A 17,035-nucleotide genomic window follows, 5' to 3' on the forward strand; every position below is an offset into this window, starting at 1 on the left:
AAAGGGATTGAAGGACAGAGAGGTGTCCTGTCCCAGGCCCAGACTCAGCCTGAATGGTGATCCACTATTCTGGTTTCAGTTTTCTGGTTGGTTTTGGTACTCGAGATCTAATCCAGGGGCTCTTCACCCACTGAGCCACATCCCCAGATCTTTTTATTAGTTATTTATTTTTTGAGACAGGGCCCCACTAAGTTGCTGAGTCTAACCTCGAATTTGCGATCCTCAGTCTCCTGAGTCTCTGGTTTTAGTTTTGAGAGCAACAAAAACAAAAAGTCAAATCATATTGTTAATAACAGGCAAGAATAAGAATCCTATAGCTCTTCTGTCTTGTCACCTCTGTGAGGTTGTTGGCAGACTGGCATGACTTTTTAAAGGAATATATGCCTGTAAAAACCTCAGGGGGCACAGGGCGGTGGTGCGTGTCTGCAGTCCCAGTGGCTGGGCAGGCTGAGGCAGGAGGATTGCAAGTTCAAAGCCAGCCTCAGCAACTTAGTGAGACCTGTATCTAAATTTAAAACTTTTTTCTAAAAAAGGGAATGTGAATCTGTGGTTAAGCACCCCTGGGTTCAATTCTTGGTACCGATTTTTTTTTTTTTTTTTTTTTTTTTTTTTTAATCTCAGGGGGCTACTTCAAATGAAGTGGAAACCAGAATTCTGTGGACATTGAGAGTGTTGAAGTTCAGGCATGGGAGCCAAAAAAAGCATTTCTCTACAGAATTTTCCTTCTTTCATTGTCTGCCAAGAGGTCACATAAGTCTCTCAATTCAGTTCCACCCAAAATGCTCAGTGAGAAGAACATATACGAATAATGAGACAAAGACTCCAAGTGGAAACTCAATTGTATTTATTTTTCTTATACATAATCAGAGAAGTAAAATGCAGTACCAAACTCCAGGTAAAAGGGTTTGATCTGATTGATTTGGCTGCACACTTTTTTGTATGCATAACATTCTAAATTAAAAATAAACACACAAATGTCATATTACAAAATGTAGAAGTAAAATTTTTAAAAAGTTAAAGTACTAGCACGTAAATGATATAGTGTTAGGGAAACAGTCTCTGTCAGTCACCCATTTTTCCCAATTAAATCAATCCATGATTTCTTTTTTTTAACAGCTTATTTTTGTTCACAGAAGCTGGCTGCACTTCCAGAAGTCGCTTTCTCACTGTGCGGTGAGAACACACTGGTGATCAGCAAGCCTCCCTCACATCCCACATCACCTTCTCTGCAGAGAGCTTTCCACCAGGCGGGGCCGCAGCTCGGGCACACAGAACACTTCAGTTTTAGGAGCTTCCTGTGTCCGTGTGGTCAGTGAAGAAATGGCATTCATATCCTAAGTACTATGGGGAGACATGTCTAACAGTTACCTAGATTTTAAAAATGACAACTAAGTTCTGAAATTTATTTGCTTCAAGAAAATGTATTTTATCAGGGAAAAAAATCTTGAATAAAAATCTCTGAAATTATTTTTCAATTTCCCTTTTGAAATATGACTTTTCTCTAAATAGATTTTGGGATGAGATGCTGAAATTTATGGATTAATTTTGAACTAAAAATACGAGATATCCTGGCAGCTGTCTTAATAAGAAGAAATATAAATAGCACCTTATCATGACTTCTGAGGGATTTTAACACTTACAATAATAGAAACCGCCACTGGAAAGTCGCTCTGACATGCTGGGGTGGAGCATGGCCTGGCAAGCTGGTTGGAACCCCAGCACCTCAGAAAAAAAGGCTTTTACTTGAGATCTTTAGCCTTAATGTTCTTCAAAGAAGGTCATACTTAATGGCCTTAAAAACAACATAAAACTATATATGGCTTTATCTATTAGTAAACAAATAGGGTCCATATTTTATTCTGAAAAATACTTATTATGTTCATTGATAAATGTTCCAACTAATTTCACTAAAAAAATTATCCTAGTATGTTCTAATGGCACAAGCTTCCTAGAAAATTACTCCTAAAAGTTGGTAATATAAATCATCAATGATTAACTACTTTTTTTTTTTAAAAAAAGGGTATCTGTATCTTTTACATTTAATAACCTGAAAATGAGTCTATAAAAATATTTTTTAAAAATACAGTAACACTGCTGAGTTCTGTTAGGTCCCTTGTTGTTTTTTCTTAGAAAGAATGTACAACTTTTTGCAATTTTTGCTAATGAAAGAGGAAAAGAAGAGTGTTCCCTTTCAATTTAGTAGCAACATAAAAGTCTTCCTCACGGGTGGCCATGCTGAGAGAGCAAAGGGTCCTCAGGCCTCGCTAGAGCCACAGGCCACAGCGGGCCCTGCCTAGCCAGCCCAGGAGCTCGCGCCTGGGGACAGGGCCACGCCTGGCCCTGTCAGTGCACGGAGCCTTCTTTCCTCCTGCCACGGTCTCTGGCACAAAGCTGGCCTCTCTGCTCTCCGGGCCTCACCTCCACTTGTCTTGCCTTTGGGGTAGCGTGTGCCTCCATTTCCCCCACAACTGGAACCCTTCCACTACTTCCTTTCAGCTCACCACTCCATTGCCCACCTTTCCACTTGCCTTCTTTCCAACTAGATCAAATGCATTCCGGTAGGTCAGAAAGGATCTCATGTAAGATCCCCAGCAAATAAGCCCCTACGGGAACGGAACGTTTGCTTTTAGAGACCTGAATTATTAATGTCTTTCAAAAAAGAGATTAAATTCATAGATTATAATAACGTCAGTTGAAACACATCAAACAGTCGAGGACTTCATTGGCAATGCGGGAAGACTGCATGCCAGGTGGACACACCACTCTCAGTCCCTGGAAGCTAATGAAGAGAGTTTTTGTTTACATAGAGGTATGGAGTACATAGCTCATGCCTTTTTATACCAGTCGTAGCAAACAGGGTTAGGAGAACATACGGAGGAACCAGTTCTACTGAATTCAGAAACACGTCTCCACCACGTGCCCTTGGAGGGCATCTTTTTTACGCGTCAGTCAGAGATCTGCTTCATCCTTCAGTTTCATAGATATGATTATTTCAAACACTAGAAATGTTGACAGAAGAACTGACAAAGCTTTGCAAGGTAAAAAGCAACAGCTTACTGCATGTGCCATCAGGTTGGCATCTATGCGGTCCTGATGTCTCAGAATGGTTTCAAAAGACAAAAATTCAGTTGCCACTGATTTATCAAAAACATCTGGCTGCTCTGTCATTGGCTACAAAATTACAGTGTTTTATAAAAAAAATATCAAATTCTAAGCTGCATTTTTCAGAAATCCAAGTTGCAATATGAGAGAAAAAAGTTTTGCTTAATAAATCCTTGTTTTGGTACCAAACTGGTCTCTTTGGCAAGGTCTCTAGGATAAGAACCGTGGCTGCTGCTGCTGCTGCTGCCCCCTGGCCATGGGGACTGGGTATGTAGGTGCTCTGCAGTAAGACGACCAAGGATAAACCACCCCAGGACTGTGTGTGCGCTAGTGCAGTCACAAGAGCCCTCGAGTCAGCACGGGTTCAAAACCAGGCTGTGCTCCGGAGAGCAGGATTTCACCGTCCGCACGACGGCGTCTGAGAACTCATCACACAGGTTTCAAGGCATTTGGTACTACTGTGACACGCTCCGTTTCTGAAATTGTAAGTCGGGACACCGTTCCTGACCAAGCTGCCCATCTGAAGTCACTGGCTGTGGTCAGCTTCCTATGGTTTATAATCAATATATGTATAAATTTCAACTAATACACATAAAGCTTAGCCATGGGGCAGCAGAGAGAATAAAGTAATTCTGCATCACCAATTCTATAGGCACAATTCTGCATCTTCTGCCACAGAAATGCAGGCTTGCAGAAGATGTGAATGTCAATCAAAACCAGGCAGTGATTGAACTGGTCACATGGAAAGGAGGGAGCCTGGGTTACGAAGGCAGAACGGGTGGCTGCTGGCTTGCCCAGCTCCCTCGCCTTTCCAAGAGGCCCAGAAAATGTCAGGTCAGGCTGCACCCCAGTTACGAAGGTAGCGATCACAGCCAGGTTAGAAAGGGCTCACTTTTGTTCAGGGCCGACTCTACATCATTGAAGAGGGGGATCAGGTCTTCTGACTCCAACGTTCCTAGGTCAACATTTGTTCCCGGAAGACAGTCAAGGAAATCCGGGAAGCGGGTCTGCTGTGGGTTGATGTTCACGGGCGTCTGACCTGCGGTTTCTCCTGTAACCAAATGAAGAAAAGCCACTGTAAGTTCTTGCAAGCTCGTGAGCGCGACCGGCTACGTGTTAACATAGCGGTCACCTTTGTGCTTTCAGATAGCACGTCAGTGCGCTTCGCTTGTAGGAGGCACAGAGGTGCTGGGGTCACCTAAAATGGGTAGACATGGCCCAGAATGGAAACGTAGGAGAGATTTTAAAAGCCCAGGATCTGTGCCTTCCTGCGACAGAGGCGCCAAGAGTTGTTTTGAGAGAGAGGGGCGCTGTCTGAATCAACGCCTGGCCACAGAGCTGCACTCCAAGGGTGACTGTGAACGTCTGTCCACACTGACCGTCCTGTTGGTGTTTGGGGAGAGCACATGAGGTTTCCTTACCTGTGCTGGGTTAGAAGCCTGCCTTCACGGTGGACTTCCACACTCCACACCACGGCAAGCTACCTTCCCTGAGCACACAAGCCACAGAGCGTGAGCATGGTAGGGGCCAATGTCCTGCCCCTACCATGTCATCTCTTTTATTTTGTTTAGCCCACTGTTTCCTAAACCCAATAAACTATCTAATCCTATTTTGGCAGAGTGTATCTCTGAATAAAACCAGAATACTTCAGAGCACCATTGAGAAAATACCAGAACGTTACGTAGCTGGAATATGGCGTGGAGAATCTGTTCTTCACCTGTGGTACTACTGTGATATCCACAGAGACCTGCCATTAGACTGGTCTGAGTGTGTGACCGTCGGCACACTTGCTTGTCTGACTCTCAGTCTATGCATCTGGAAATTGGGACTACGGTACTTTCTTCACAAGTTGGAATAAAAGGCAAAAGAGGGTGTGCCACACACCAAGGCTGTAGATACCATCTGTCCACACAAAACACTGCAAACGTCCGTGGACTGTGCTGAGAGACAGAAACCTAGGCACCCAGCACTAGCTTCACACATGTTACAACAACTAGTTAACTCAAACAGCCCCAAAGATCAGTCTTCTGAAGGGATAACTCTGCCTCCAAGACGGAGAAGCTCTGACGACCGGCCCCTTCCCAGCCGAGCAGCACTGAAGGAAGGACCCTGCCGTGTCAGTTTGGGGCCTCACACGCAGTGGCTCCCTGAACAGCACGCGCTGAGTCGCATCACGCTGAGGAAAGTGCGGAAATCTCATTTATCCACATGCGTTCTCCACGGAAGAAAATCTGCATCGTTCGGAGCGATAAAGGAAGAAACCTGCATTTGGCAGCAGAGCACACAGTTTTCCTAGAAGTCGCAAACTATCCCTACGCTTGGGTGACAGTTTATAGGACTTTCAAAGGGCAGTAATTTGAAAAATTAGATTATATGCCAAACATGACCTCAGTAGAGCACTCCAGATGTTGAAAACAACATTAAATAGAAAAGAAAACCCAGACGACTTTCTTCCACCACTAGAGCACAGCAGATGAAAACGAGGCTTAAAACCCTGATCTGTCCTGGAAAGCTACTTCAGCTAAAGGCCTCGGGTTTTCTTCTCTTCATTTCCAGTGAGAATCATTGGTCTAACTTTCTAATACTCAAAATACGTATTTTAGTCAAATGAAATCTCTGATTTAAGAACCTGCTCAGATCCCTCCCCCCTGGATCGATGGAAGCACAGGGAGACGGTCGAGCTTCTCCTCCAGACTGACCATCTTAAACTCTCTGGAGCAACACTGCAATCTCGTGGCAATCCCATGGACTTTGTAGTTTGTCCACTTAAAACATGGACGAGATAAACACCAGGCAATTCTTGTGAGGGAGAAGGTTCTAGAAGGATGGAGACGGCCCGCTCCTGCTCCTGCTGGCCCTGTGCTCCATCCTCGCACCCAGCCCAGCTGTGGCTGGTGTGCCCGCTGCAGAGGGAGCACTCGGCTGGCCGTTCCATCTGGACTGCCAGAGTCCTACCAGGCTGGAGGTCTGCCCTCCTGGTCCTCCCCGGCTGCTCTCTGCCCTTGAGAGGGTTCAGGGCCACTCCTCTGAGACTTCACAGAGGTGACCTCAACTCGAGTCCTCAGCCTTCTCACAGACCTTTGTGCTACGACATGACCCTGAGGGGAGGAGCCCACGCTAGTCCCACTTCACGGGAGATGCGCTGCTACGACATGACCCTGAGGGGAAGAGCCCACGCTAGTCCCACTTCACGGGTGATTCTTAGACATGGAAAAGAACCACCCCCCCTTTTATTTTGTATAATCTCTGGAGAACTTTCGTATATAACTTTGCTTTTTATCCTTACTGGCTTATTAGTACTATTTTCATTTAAAACATGAAAGTAAACAGCTATTAAACAAAGGAAGGAGCCACTTCATCAGGCCAATCCAAGGAAACAAATTAAACCTCACACCAAAAAGTAGAGAGAGAAGAAAGGGACAGGGGACAGAGAGAATGGCAGTAATAAACCGAAGAAGAGTAAAGTAAATAGTTCCCATCTACGCATCTCCTCAGAGAACAAGGTGAGCTGGTCAAGGTGCAAGGAAGGAAGACCACCAAACTCCAGGCACTATGCACAGAGGCTCTGGAGACATAAGGGTCACCTAGGAGCAGTGCCACCAGGGCACTATGCACAGAGGCTCTGGAGACATAAGGGTCACCTAGGAGCAGTGCCACCAGGGCACTATGCACAGAGGCTCTGGAGACATAAGGGTCACCTAGGAGCAGTGCCACCAGGGCACTATGCACAGAGGCTCTGGAGACATAAAGGGTCACCTAGGAGCAGTGCCACCAGGGTACTATGCACAGAGGCTCTGGAGACATAAAGGGGTCACCTAGGAGCAGTGCCACCAGGGCACTATGCACAGAGGCTCTGGAGACATAAAGGGGTCACCTAGGAGCAGTGCCACCAGGGCACTATGCACAGAGGCTCTGGAGACATAAGGGTCACCTAGGAGCAGGGCCACCAGGGTACTATGCACAGAGGCTCTGGAGACATAAAGGGTCACCTAGGAGCAGTGCCACCAGGGCACTATGCACAGAGGCTCTGGAGACATAAGGGTCACCTAGGAGCAGTGCCACCAGGGCACTATGCACAGAGGCTCTGGAGACATAAGGGTCACCTAGGAGCAGTGCCACCAGGGCACTATGCACAGAGGCTCTGGAGACATAAGGGTCACCTAGGAGCAGTGCCACCAGGGCACTATGGACAGAGGCTCTGGAGACATAAAGGGGTCACCAAGGAGCAGTGCCACCAGGGCACTATGCACAGAGGCTCTGGAGACATAAAGGGTCACCTAGGAGCAGTGCCACCAGGGCACTATGCACAGAGGCTCTGGAGACATAAGGGTCACCTAGGAGCAGTGCCACCAGGGCACTATGCACAGAGGCTCTGGAGACATAAGGGTCACCTAGGAGCAATGCCACCAGGGCACTATGCACAGAGGCTCTGGAGACATAAAGGGTCACCTAGGAGCATTGCCACCAGGGCACTATGCACAGAGGCTCTGGAGACATAAGGGTCACCTAGGAGCAGTGCCACCAGGGCACTATGCACAGAGGCTCTGGAGACATAAGGGTCACCTAGGAGCAGTGCCACCAGGGCACTATGCACAGAGGCTCTGGAGACATAAGGGTCACCTAGGAGCAGTGCCACCAGGGTACTATGCACAGAGGCTCTGGAGACATAAAGGGGTCACCAAGGAGCAGTGCCACCAGGGCACTATGCACAGAGGCTCTGGAGACATAAAGGGTCACCTAGGAGCAGTGCCACCAGGGCACTATGCACAGAGGCTCTGGAGACATAAAGGGGTCACCTAGGAGCAGTGCCACCAAGGCACTATGCACAGAGGCTCTGGAGACATAAGGGTCACCTAGGAGCAGTGCCACCAGGGTACTATGCACAGAGGCTCTGGAGACATAAAGGGGTCACCTAGGAGCAGTGCCACCAGGGCACTATGCACAGAGGCTCTGGAGACATAAGGGTCACCTAGGAGCAGTGCCACCAGGGCACTATGCACAGAGGCTCTGGAGACATAAAGGGTCACCTAGGAGCAGTGCCACCAGGGCACTATGCACAGAGGCTCTGGAGACATAAGGATCACCTAGGAGCAGGGCCACCAGGGCACTATGGACAGAGGCTCTGGAGACATAAAGGGGTCACCTAGGAGCAGTGCCACCAGGGCACTATGCACAGAGGCTCTGGAGACATAAGGGTCACCTAGGAGCATTGCCACCAGGGCACTATGCACAGAGGCTCTGGAGACATAAAGGGGTCACCGAGGAGCAGTGCCACCAGGGCACTATGCACAGAGGCTCTGGAGACATAAGGATCACCTAGGAGCAGTGCCACCAGGGTACTATGGACAGAGGCTCTGGAGACATAAAGGGTCACCTAGGAGCAGGGCCACCAGGGCACTATGGACAGAGGCTCTGGAGACATAAAGGGTCACCTAGGAGCAGTGCCACCAGGGCACTATGCACAGAGGCTCTGGAGACATAAAGGGTCACCTAGGAGCAGTGCCACCAGGGCACTATGCACAGAGGCTCTGGAGACATAAGGGTCACCTAGGAGCAGTGCCACCAGGGCACTATGCACAGAGGCTCTGGAGACATAAAGGGTCACCTAGGAGCAGTGCCACCAGGGCACTATGCACAGAGGCTCTGGAGACATAAGGGTCACCTAGGAGCAATGCCACCAGGGCACTATGCACAGAGGCTCTGGAGACATAAAGGGTCACCTAGGAGCAGTGCCACCAGGGCACTATGCACAGAGGCTCTGGAGACATAAAGGGTCACCTAGGAGCAGTGCCACCAGGGCACTATGCACAGAGGCTCTGGAGACATAAAGGGGTCACCTAGGAGCATTGCCACCAGGGTACTATGCACAGAGGCTCTGGAGACATAAGGGTCACCTAGGAGCAGTGCCACCAGGGTACTATGCACAGAGGCTCTGGAGACATAAAGGGGTCACCTAGGAGCAGTGCCACCAGGGCACTATGCACAGAGGCTCTGGAGACATAAAGGGTCACCTAGGAGCAGTGCCACCAGGGTACTATGCACAGAGGCTCTGGAGACATAAAGGGGTCACCTAGGAGCAGTGCCACCAGGGCACTATGCACAGAGGCTCTGGAGACATAAGGATCACCTAGGAGCAGGGCCACCAGGGCACTATGGACAGAGGCTCTGGAGACATAAAGGGGTCACCTAGGAGCAGTGCCACCAGGGCACTATGCACAGAGGCTCTGGAGACATAAAGGGGTCACCTAGGAGCATTGCCACCAGGGCACTATGCACAGAGGTTCTGGAGACATAAAGGGTCACCTAGGAGCAGTGCCACCAGGGTACTATGCACAGAGGCTCTGGAGACATAACGGGGTCACCTAGGAGCAGTGCCACCAGGGCACTATGCACAGAGGCTCTGGAGACATAAGGGTCACCTAGGAGCAGTGCCACCAGGGTACTATGGACAGAGGCTCTGGAGACATAAAGGGGTCACCTAGGAGCAGTGCCACCAGGGTACTATGCACAGAGGCTCTGGAGACATAAAGGGTCACCTAGGAGCAGTGCCACCAGGGCACTATGCACAGAGGCTCTGGAGACATAAAGGGGTCACCTAGGAGCAGTGCCACCAGGGCACTATGCACAGAGGCTCTGGAGACATAAGGATCACCTAGGAGCAGTGCCACCAGGGTACTATGGACAGAGGCTCTGGAGACATAAAGGGGTCACCTAGGAGCAGTGCCACCAGGGCACTATGCACAGAGGCTCTGGAGACATAAAGGGGTCACCTAGGAGCAGGGCCACCAGGGCACTATGCACAGAGGTTCTGGAGACATAAAGGAGTCACCTAGGAGCATTGCCACCAGGGCACTATGCACAGAGGCTCTGGAGACATAAAGGGGTCACCTAGGAGCAGTGCCACCAGGGCACTATGCACAGAGGCTCTGGAGACATAAGGATCACCTAGGAGCAGGGCCACCAGGGCACTATGGACAGAGGCTCTGGAGACATAAAGGGGTCACCTAGGAGCAGTGCCACCAGGGCACTATGCACAGAGGCTCTGGAGAAGCAATCTTTAACTGTCGCAGGTGACTTTACTTCATATCTTCCATGACCATGGAGTAGAAACTTGCTGAGTAACTCCGAAGGGTAGAAGCTTCAGGTGTCGTTTGGTTCTGCTTTTGGAATATATCTGGTATTATGATTTTCATAATTAAGTCTAGATTACATGAATGAGGTTGAAAACCATTTTTGCCTTGGGAGAGTTCACTCCTTGAGGATGGAGGAAATACTGTTATTTCCCCGCATTAATTTATGTTTTTCAGTTTCTGTGCATCCTAATCTTTCATCAAAGATAGTTTCATAATAAATAATCTTTAAGTAATACTAGCACAATTTTTTAAAAAAGCTTTACATAATGACTGTACCCTACTTTTTGTAAAACAAACAAAGAAAGCAAAAAGCATAGAATCTGCAACAATTGTGTGATGAAGTACGACGGAAGGCATTCTCCAAAGCCCACAGGGTCCCGGCCTGCCCAATGACAGGTAAGGACCAGGGAGAGGCCCCCTGGTTACCTCCTTTCAATTGCAAGGGAGGGCATCCTCACCAGGTGGAGCGCTGAGTCGAGGCCTTAAACTGCTCTGAGTTGCTTGACTTTCTAACTGCCCACTGCCAATTGATCCCCAAATGAGCAAATGACGTGGAAACCTGGGTGACTGGAGGAACTGTGACTAGCACCATTTTCCAGGACAAAACGTGGCCTGTGCAATATACTTAAAAACCACCACAGCAGGGCCAGTAGCAGAGGAGTGGAGAAGCGGATGGGGGTCTCTCAGCGACTGTGAGGAAGGGGCTGCAAGAAGCAAAGATGAGCTCAAACCACACAGTGGTCAGAATCCTGTGGCCAGGCACAGAACTATCTGCGTGAGGCTGTGGGACAGAGGTCAGGGGTCGGCCATCGTGCCTCTGGGTCCGAAGCTTTTCAGGTGTCATCTCGTGCTGTCCCTGAGACTTAGTGCTCGGGCTGGGTTCTAGAGTGGCGGTGACGAGGGGCCGATCTGAAGACGAGCACACACCGCAGCACTGGCAGCTGCGCCTCACCTGTGTCCATCTCGTCCACGTTGCTGAGGAAGTCCTCGGGGGTCGTGGGGACGCTGTAGCACCCCAAGCCCAGGCCGCTGTCGGTGCTCTGCTCCCGTGAGTGGTAGGGCCCCCTGCAGAGTGAAGAGGAGAGACGTCGTGGGTACCCACTCCAGGCACCCCGCGATCGCATCCCAGTCCCAGGAACGGGGATTCCGCACGCGGCTCAACTTCCAGGCAGTGAAGGGAGCCGGTCCCGCCCTGCACTCAAGTACCCTCCTGAGGTCAGTGTCATGAAACTGAAGGCCAGCAAACCTGCCCCACGTGGCGAATGGGCCTGGTTGCCTTTGCATCTTCAGATGACCATCTGGACACTGCTCTACACACAGAGTATGATGCCATTTAGGTGGAATTTTAAAAAACGGAAAACAAATTTCAACACTGCTGTGGATACACACACTAATGGCAGTGGGACGCGCATACCACGGACACTCGCCAGCGCCCGCAGAGATAAGCGGGAAGGAAGCGGGAGTTCAGTACTGGGGAGGATGGCCTCAAAGAGCAACTGTGACACTTTATCTATTAAAAAGTAAGACCGGTGGAATACGGCGGATCTGGGTGGCGGGTGGATGAGTGACTCCCACATGATTATTCCTGCCTTTTTGTACTTCACATTCGACAACGTGAGACACCTGTGCCCTCTCTCTTTCCCTTCACATTTGCTCCACACCCATCTCTGAAAGTTTTCCCGTGCCTCAAGCACCTGTGAGGGCAGAAGGACATGGGATCAGAGTGTCGCCCTGTGTGCTCAAGAGGCCTCAGGTGAGCTTGGCGACACCTCCGGCTAAGTCGTCTCTTCCTTCTGCTCCTATGTCTTCCTTTTTAAAAATCATGTTTTAATTAAGTATTTAATTGTGAAATAATTTTATTCTTTTTTTTTTTTTTTTTTTGGTGATGCTGGGGATTGAACCCAGGGCCTTGTGCGTGCAAGGCAAGCGCTACCAACTGAGCTATGTCCACAGCCCCATTGTGAAATAATTCTAAACACACATAGAAGATGCAAAAGAGAGTGTCTGTGTGCCCTTGACCCAAGTTCCTCGCAGGCATCCCCCATAGCCACGGTGCAAAATCACAGTCTGGAAACCGAAACTGTGGAATCCTCCTAACCAGATGACACATTTCACCATCAGAGTATCATCTCCTAAATATTTTGTTCTCAATATGCCATATGACATGCTTCTATCCCCCAGGTGGCCACATAAAGCCACAGACAAACACAAGACAGCACCATTCTGTTCAAATGATAAGTGATTCCCATAACCCAGTTATCCACGAGGGGTGGACTCAAGAGGACAGAGCCGACTTTTTAATCTGAGAGTTTGTTAAAAGGGATACTATGCCCTTTGCTCTTCTTTTTCCTACCAGCTCCCCCCACCTCCTACCTTTACCCCAACCCCCAAGCACCTCATCTTTTCCAAGTATAAACCAAAACCCCACTACAGTCTGGACCTCATAACAAACAGAGCAAAGTTAAATGTCCCCCAAGTGTTCACTTACCCATTGAGGAAAGGGTCTGAGCCGTTACTAGTGATGGATCTCATGTCTGGGGTCATGGTGGGAGGGTTCGCAGCAGCCTGGACCGGGGGCATCATCTCGGCTTCCATGGGGAGCTGTCTGCAGAGGGCGGCTTCCTACGGGGGTACGAGAGCGGCAAGGGTTGAGCAGAACAACTCACCAAACACGAAGCGCTTCACATTAATTCCCAGTAAGTCCAAGCCATCAGGAAGTCATGAGTGACGTCAGTGGCTTTCCTACACTCACAAGGTTAAGGGGACACTCGGGACGGCCTTCAGCACACGCCACCATGGGACTGTTTAAACACCCAGCGCACATCAGCCTCTCCAGGCACCTTCTCAGAGACGAGACTACTGCGTCAGGCAGAGCAACAGGCATGTTCCAGGGCCTGCTCCTCCCAGCCCAGTGGACCTGGGATCACAGAATTCAGGGTTCACATTAAATCACATCTGACAGTTCATGCCGATAACCAGGAGGACAGAACAGCCACTTTAAAAAGGCTTTCCACTGGACTGTATCGTTACTCGACTACCGTTACTCGGCTGGAGGCTGGAGAAGGATGCAGAGCCAAGCAGAATCCCAGCGTCACGCACCCGACAGCACGGGGCTCGTCAGCAGGCGCAGGATGCAGCAGCGTCGTCTCAAGCCAGCCCTACTGTGCCACGTGGAGGCAATAGGATCGGTCATGAAACCACTGCCTGCGGTTACGTCCTCTAGGCAGCACCTCAGGCGTCTCTCCTGCTGAGACAACTCGAGCAGGCATCAGAGGAGGATTCTGGGCGGGCACGCTTGCACCCGAAACCCCGGCGCGGCTCCTCCCTCGCCTCAGCGCATCCATCCCCCCCGCAGACTGAAGTCGTGAGCCCCAAGCCCCAGGCCACGGCTACCGTGGCAGGCAGACTTGGGCCTCCCGAGTTACACGTCTCCTTAGGTCTCTTCCAGTCCTGACGTGCTACGGCTGGTGGTGGAGGCTGGCAGCGTGACCGCCGCAGACGAAGGCCTGCTGGACGCCTTCCCTGAGATCAACACCCTGGCCAGAAAGGCCCGGGTCACGGCGGCCTGCCAGGTCACAAGTCGTCAGAATGCGCGACGACACGCTTCATGCAGCAAAGCTTTCCTGAAGTCTGGTCCAGGAGACCGCGGGCGGCACAGGTGTGAGGGGCCCGCCCACCAGCGCCACTCCCGCAGCGCGCGTGCCCAGACCCCAGTACGGAAACACCTGGCCCGACACAACTTGCAGCCCCTTACAAACTGCAAATGCAAGAATCGCGTGGCTAAAATCCTTCGTTATATATATAAAAACAAACTTCATCTAGAATCGTCTATTCTTCAACCATAAATGTGGGGTTTAACTCCAAATACCCTTTTAAGCATAAAAGTTGATGGAATGACAGTATTTCCTTAATTCCACAGAATTTTATCACCATGTCTTAAGTATTCAGGTTCGATTTGTAAAGTCCAGGAGGGTCTGAATTTAAATACAATAAGAATCATTTCTGAAACTTCAGATACTTTAGCTAAAAAAGAAAAGAAGACTATATATGAATTGTTATATGTAATGACATATAACATGGAAATAAAATTCAAATTATAAGAACAAATCTCAGAAACAAGATATAAAACGTGGTACTAAACTTCACTTTCATTTAAATTATTCCTGGAACACTTCAAATACAGACAACATAAAATAATGCTGTGTTGCTAGACATATAAATGAAATTCAAAAGGCCTACAACATGACCAGAGCTGGAAGGGTACTGTGCTGGGGATGTTCCACCACACTAGGGATGTTCCACCTCACCGGGGGGATGTTCCATCAACACTGGGGATGTTCCATCAACACTGGGGATGTTCCATCAACACTGGAGATGTTCCACCACACTGGGGGGATGTTCCACCACACTGGAGGGATGTTCCACCACACTGGGGATGTTCCACCACACTGGAGGGATGTTCCACCTCGCTGGGGATGTTCCACCACACTGGAGGGATGTTCCACCACACTGGAGGGATGTTCCACCACACTGGGGATGTTCCACCACACTGGAGGGATGTTCCACCTCGCTGGGGATGTTCCACCACACTGGGGATGTTCCACCACACTGGAGGGATGTTCTATCTCGCTGGGGATGTTCCACCACACTGGAGGGATGTTCCACCACACTGGAGGGATGTTCCACCTCGCTGGGGGATGTTCCACCACACTGGGGGGATGTTCCACCACACTGGAGGGATGTTCCACCACACCGGGGGGATGTTCCACCACACTGGAGGGATGTTCCACCTCGCTGGGGATGTTCCACCACACTGGGGGGATGTTCCACCACACTGGAGGGATGTTCCACCTCGCTGGGGATGTTCCACCACACTGGAGGGATGTTCCACCACACTGGAGGGATGTTCCACCACACTGGGGATGTTCCACCACACTGGAGGGATGTTCCACCTCGCTGGGGATGTTCCATCAACACTGGGGATGTTCCACCACACTGGGGCGATGTTCCACCACACTGGAGGGATATTCCACCACACTTGGGATGTTCCACCACACTGGAGGGATGTTCCACCACACTGGGGATGTTCCACCACACTGGAGGGATATTCCACCACACTGGGGATGTTCTACCACACTGGAGGGATGTTCCACCTCGCTGGGGATGTTCCACCACACTGGAGGGATGTTCCACCACACTGGGGATGTTCCACCACACTGGAGGGATGTTCCACCTCGCTGGGGATGTTCCACCACACTAGGGATGTTCCACCACACTGGAGGGATGTTCCACCACACGGGGGGGATGTTCCACCACACGGGGGGGATGTTCTATCAACACTGGGGATGTTCCACCACACTGGGGGGATGTTCCACCACACTGGAGGGATGTTCCACCACACTGGGGATGTTCCACCACACTGGAGGGATGTTCCACCACACTGGGGATGTTCCACCACACTGGAGGGATATTCCACCACACTGGGGATGTTCCACCATACTGGAGGGATGTTCCACCTCGCTGGGGATGTTCCACCACACTGGAGGGATGTTCCACCACACTGGGGATGTTCCACCACACTGGAGGGATGTTCCACCTCGCTGGGGGATGTTCCACCACACTGGGGGGATGTTCCACCACACTGGAGGGATGTTCCACCTCGTTGGAGATGTTCCACCACACTGGGGGGATGTTCCACCTCACTGGGGATGTTCCACCATGTCGGGGATGTTCTACGTGCCGTTCCCAACATGCCCTCCCTTTTAAATCCAAAGAGCTGAACTTCTGTTCTCTGGCATCAATGTGGCTTCTCTGCTGTAGAGAGTTGGCCAAGTCATCCTGAGAGGACAGGCTGCCTTGGGACCACAAGGACTCAGTCTCATCTTCCACCCAAATGACCAACCAGCCAGAGAATACAGAAGGGTGTTGCAAACACTGGGGGAAAGTAACTGAGAAACAGGCTAGTCCAGGCTAGAAAGCCATCATTCCCAAAACAAAGGGTTCTGTAAGACTCTCCTAAGGTCATTTTGGGGTCACAGCCAAAGTGAGGGTTGAGTGAAGGTCACATACCCCCCAGATCCTACCTGGTTGGAGACTGCAGCCCACAGCCCTGCCCGCTACCCTGCCTAGTTCCTCACAGCTCCACACTGGCCCCTTGAAGACTCCTGGTCTCTGCTGTTCCTCCCACTGCACACCAGCTGTCCCTCTGTCCCTAGCCCACTCCTGGGATTTCTTCACAGCTCAGTCTCTCACTCACTGCCCATCCACAAAGGTCACTCCTCACAGAAGCTCCTCCCTCACCCTGTCTAGAGCAGCCTGCCTCGGCTATTTTGTCTCTTGACCTGTATTAATTTCCTCCTATCAACTTAGGCATTGGTGCTGTCTTTCCTGCTGGAATGTAAGCTTATGAGGGCAGGCACTTTGTCGTCATGTTCATGTCTACACTGCTGCAACATAACCATGCCGGGCACAGAGTAGGTACTAAGTAAATATCCACTCAACAGATAAATGGGCAATTTCACTGGATCTAAGTGGAAATATCTGAAGTTGTGGTTAGCAATAAAAAAAAAACCTGAGAGCACTTCTCACACCTTCAACCACACAGATGAGTGACACAACAGCCTTGCTCTTGTTCCCCTACAGGCACCCGTCCATCCTCACCCTCTCCTGTTGCACCTCTGAGCTCCTGACACAGGACTGCACCAGGAAGAGCAGTGCCAGCAGGAAGTGGGCGACCAGATGCCTGGATCCAACCATGCCATGCCATCTCCAGCAGGAAGTGGGCAACCAGATGCCTGGAT

General features: G+C 50.2%; 1 protein-coding gene across 1 annotated transcript in view; it reads right to left on the reverse strand.

Moving 5' to 3' along the window:
• Positions 1 to 827: 827 nt before the first annotated feature.
• The window catches only part of Wwtr1 (WW domain containing transcription regulator 1), a 125,032-nt gene continuing 108,824 nt past the window's right edge, over positions 828 to 17,035 (reverse strand). Inside the window, exons 4-6 of the mRNA XM_047563552.1 lie at positions 12,724 to 12,857; positions 11,188 to 11,300; positions 828 to 4,153 (exon numbers count right to left, since the gene is read on the reverse strand). Coding sequence (XP_047419508.1) covers positions 3,969 to 4,153; positions 11,188 to 11,300; positions 12,724 to 12,857 — 432 coding nt within the window. The 3' untranslated portion in view covers positions 828 to 3,968. The remainder of the gene's footprint in view (positions 4,154 to 11,187; positions 11,301 to 12,723; positions 12,858 to 17,035) is intronic.

This window comes from Sciurus carolinensis, chromosome 9 (genome assembly GCF_902686445.1).
Source record: "Sciurus carolinensis chromosome 9, mSciCar1.2, whole genome shotgun sequence".
Classification (NCBI taxonomy): domain Eukaryota; kingdom Metazoa; phylum Chordata; class Mammalia; order Rodentia; family Sciuridae; genus Sciurus; species Sciurus carolinensis.